The 2,759-nt window shown below is 39.0% G+C and overlaps 1 protein-coding gene across 1 annotated transcript in view; it reads left to right on the forward strand.

The window, feature by feature from the left end:
• Positions 1–2,759, forward strand: part of FAM149B1 (family with sequence similarity 149 member B1) — a 43,197-nt gene that overhangs the window by 31,530 nt on the left and 8,908 nt on the right. Inside the window, exon 9 of the mRNA XM_006760970.2 lies at positions 858–964. Within this exon, the coding sequence (XP_006761033.1) occupies positions 858–964 (107 nt within the window). The remainder of the gene's footprint in view (positions 1–857; positions 965–2,759) is intronic.

The raw sequence follows: 2,759 nt of genomic DNA on the forward strand, positions 1-2,759 counted from the left end.
GAGGAAAAAGAAAAGGAACTCTCACCATTTGCCACAGCATGAATGGAACTGGAGAGCAGATAAATACCACATGATCCCACTCATTTGTGGAATTATAAGGAACAACATAAACTGATGAACAAGGACTGATCCAGGACGGAGAGGTATTGATTGGACTGTCGGGCTTAGGAGGGAGGGTAGGGGAGGGTGGGGGTAAGGGGGAAAGAGCAACCAAAGGACTTATATGCTAGCATAGAGGCCTAACCAATGGACACAGACAACAGATGGATGAGGGCATGAGTAGGGGGGATTGGGGGGTAATGTGGGGATAAGGACACATATGTAATAACTTAATAAAAAATTTTTTTAAAAAAGTGAGCTGTCGAAGGAATGGTATTAGGAAACAAGTTCCCGAGGCAAAATAAGGGCCCTTTAACCGGTAGAAGAAATGGGCTTAGGAGAAAGAGAATGAGGCAAAGAAAATGCACCTGGGGGAAGAGGGCGGGGAAAGGCACTGGCATGCTCCCTAGAGAGTCGCTTTTCTTTTTCTTGTTGGCTCCATACTTGTGTTTTCTTTTCTAATAACAATAATAATAAAGGTCCTCTCCCTTTTAACAGTGGCTGCTAAGTGCTTTCATCTAGGTTGATCAGGCTTCTCCCACCTGCTGTCATTTAGGAAAAGAACTATGACCTTGTTGTCATCTTTACCGTGAACTTGGTGCCCCAAGCTGGATTATTGGCAAAGATATTACAAAAGTTAAGGCACAGGAGAAAAATGTATATGTGACCTAATTTGGAAATAATAACTTTTGGCAAAGTTGGGAAACCAAGCAGGTATCTTCACCAACTGATAATGAGTAACATCTTTTAACATGTAGATGAGTCTCTGTCAAGCAACAGGTGGTCATCAGCCAAATGTCAACGGTCTCTTGGTTCATGGGATGCCTCTACAGCCAAGAAATCTCTCCCTAATGGACAAACTCCTGTAAGTAGTTCTATAGTCTATAAAGTTTAAGTAGAAGAAAAATCAGTCAATCAACATGTACGTATTGAATAGCTACCAGGCAATCAGTCATCTTGGGAATAAAAACATCTAAGCCAGTGATGGCGAACGTATGACACGCGTGTCAGAGGTGACACGCGAACTCATTTTTTTGGTTGATTTTTCTTTGTTAAATGGCATTTAAATATATAAAATAAATATCAAAAATATAAGTCTTTGTTTTACTATGGTTGCAAATATAAAAAAATTTCTCTATGTGACACAGCACCAGAGTTAAGTTAGGGTTTTTCAAAATGCTGACACGCCAAGCTCAAAAGGTTTGCCATCACTGATCCAAGGGAAATGGTCTTCACCCCCAAAGAGCTGATAATATAACTGGAGAAATAAAACACACACAGGTAGAAAGAGACCTAGCCTTACAGGGCATTTTTATGACTTAGTGCCAAGCGTGAGGTACCCAGAGGAAGTGCTATGGCAACCCCAAAGAAGGAAGGCATTTTGGTGGATAAGTGTACATTTGAAACTCTTCCTTGAAAAATAGAGTTTGGATAAGCAATGAAAAGCAGTAAGGCTATTTTAGGTAGGAGAATTGATATGGGAAAAGATTTGGAGAAGGAAAAATACAAAATATTTAAAAGGACCATTTTTTTAATTAAATCTTTATTGTTCAGATTATTACATTTGTTCCTTTTTCCCCCCATAACTCCCCTCCTCCCAGTTCCCGCCCCACCATCCGCCCTCACTCCCCACCCACTGTCCTCATCCATAGGTGCACGATTTTTGTCCAGTTTCTTCTAAAAGGACCATTTTTGCTATAATAGGATAGGAGATAGGTCAGAACTTTAATGCTTCTGGCCAAAGATTGACAATCTTTGAGAATTAAAATAGACCATAGTGCGATTAGCGGGGAAGAAAAAAACTATGAAATGAATGAAGGTTGGTACTAAATTATGGGAGGTATTGAATGCCATGTTTCTGATATCCATCCATGATGCATGTTACCTTCTCTTTTATTGCCAAGCAATAAGCTATTCTAAGAATATATAATTTGTTCATCCATTCTTCTGTTAAGGAATATTTGGGCTGTTTCCACATTGGGACTGGTCTGCATAAAAACACTGTAAATATTCTTGCACAGGTTTTTGTAGACCTATGTTCTAATTTCTCTTGGGTGATTATCTGGAAGTGAAACTGCCATACAGTTTTCCAAAGTAATTGTACCATTTTATACTCCTACCAGCAATGTATGAGTTTCAGTTGGGAAGCACATATATTTAAGTCATGAATTTGAAAGATTTCAAGCAGTAAAACATATATTGGATTGAAATGGTAAGAACTGACAGTAAGGAATCTAATGCAAGAGTTCAAGCATGAGCCACTAATGGTCTGCATTCAAGCTGTAGCAAAGCATGAGAAAAGAATGAAATGTACTAGGATATATTGTAAGAAATCAAATTCTATAAAAATAGAGGAATCACTTTCAGCTCTGAATTTTAAAACTCAAGGGACGCTTGTTTGGGAAGATGAGTTGGTTTGAGATGTGTTAAAAGAGGTCAGTTTTGGCAGTTGATCTAAAGTCACTTGGCTAGAGGTGATAATTGAATCCAGAAGTATGAAAGTAGGATGTATAAAGAAAATGCCTAAGTGAGTGGTTAGGCAAGCAGGAAGACCAGAAAGACCTCTTGTAATGCTCAAGGCTTAGCCCTAATTCCTTAATGCGTACTTTCCCTTCAAAGTTTTCCAAACACTGAGGCACATTTTGCACTAGAGGACACCA

This window comes from Myotis davidii, unplaced genomic scaffold (assembly GCF_000327345.1).
Source record: "Myotis davidii unplaced genomic scaffold, ASM32734v1 scaffold134, whole genome shotgun sequence".
Classification (NCBI taxonomy): Eukaryota; Metazoa; Chordata; class Mammalia; order Chiroptera; family Vespertilionidae; genus Myotis; species Myotis davidii.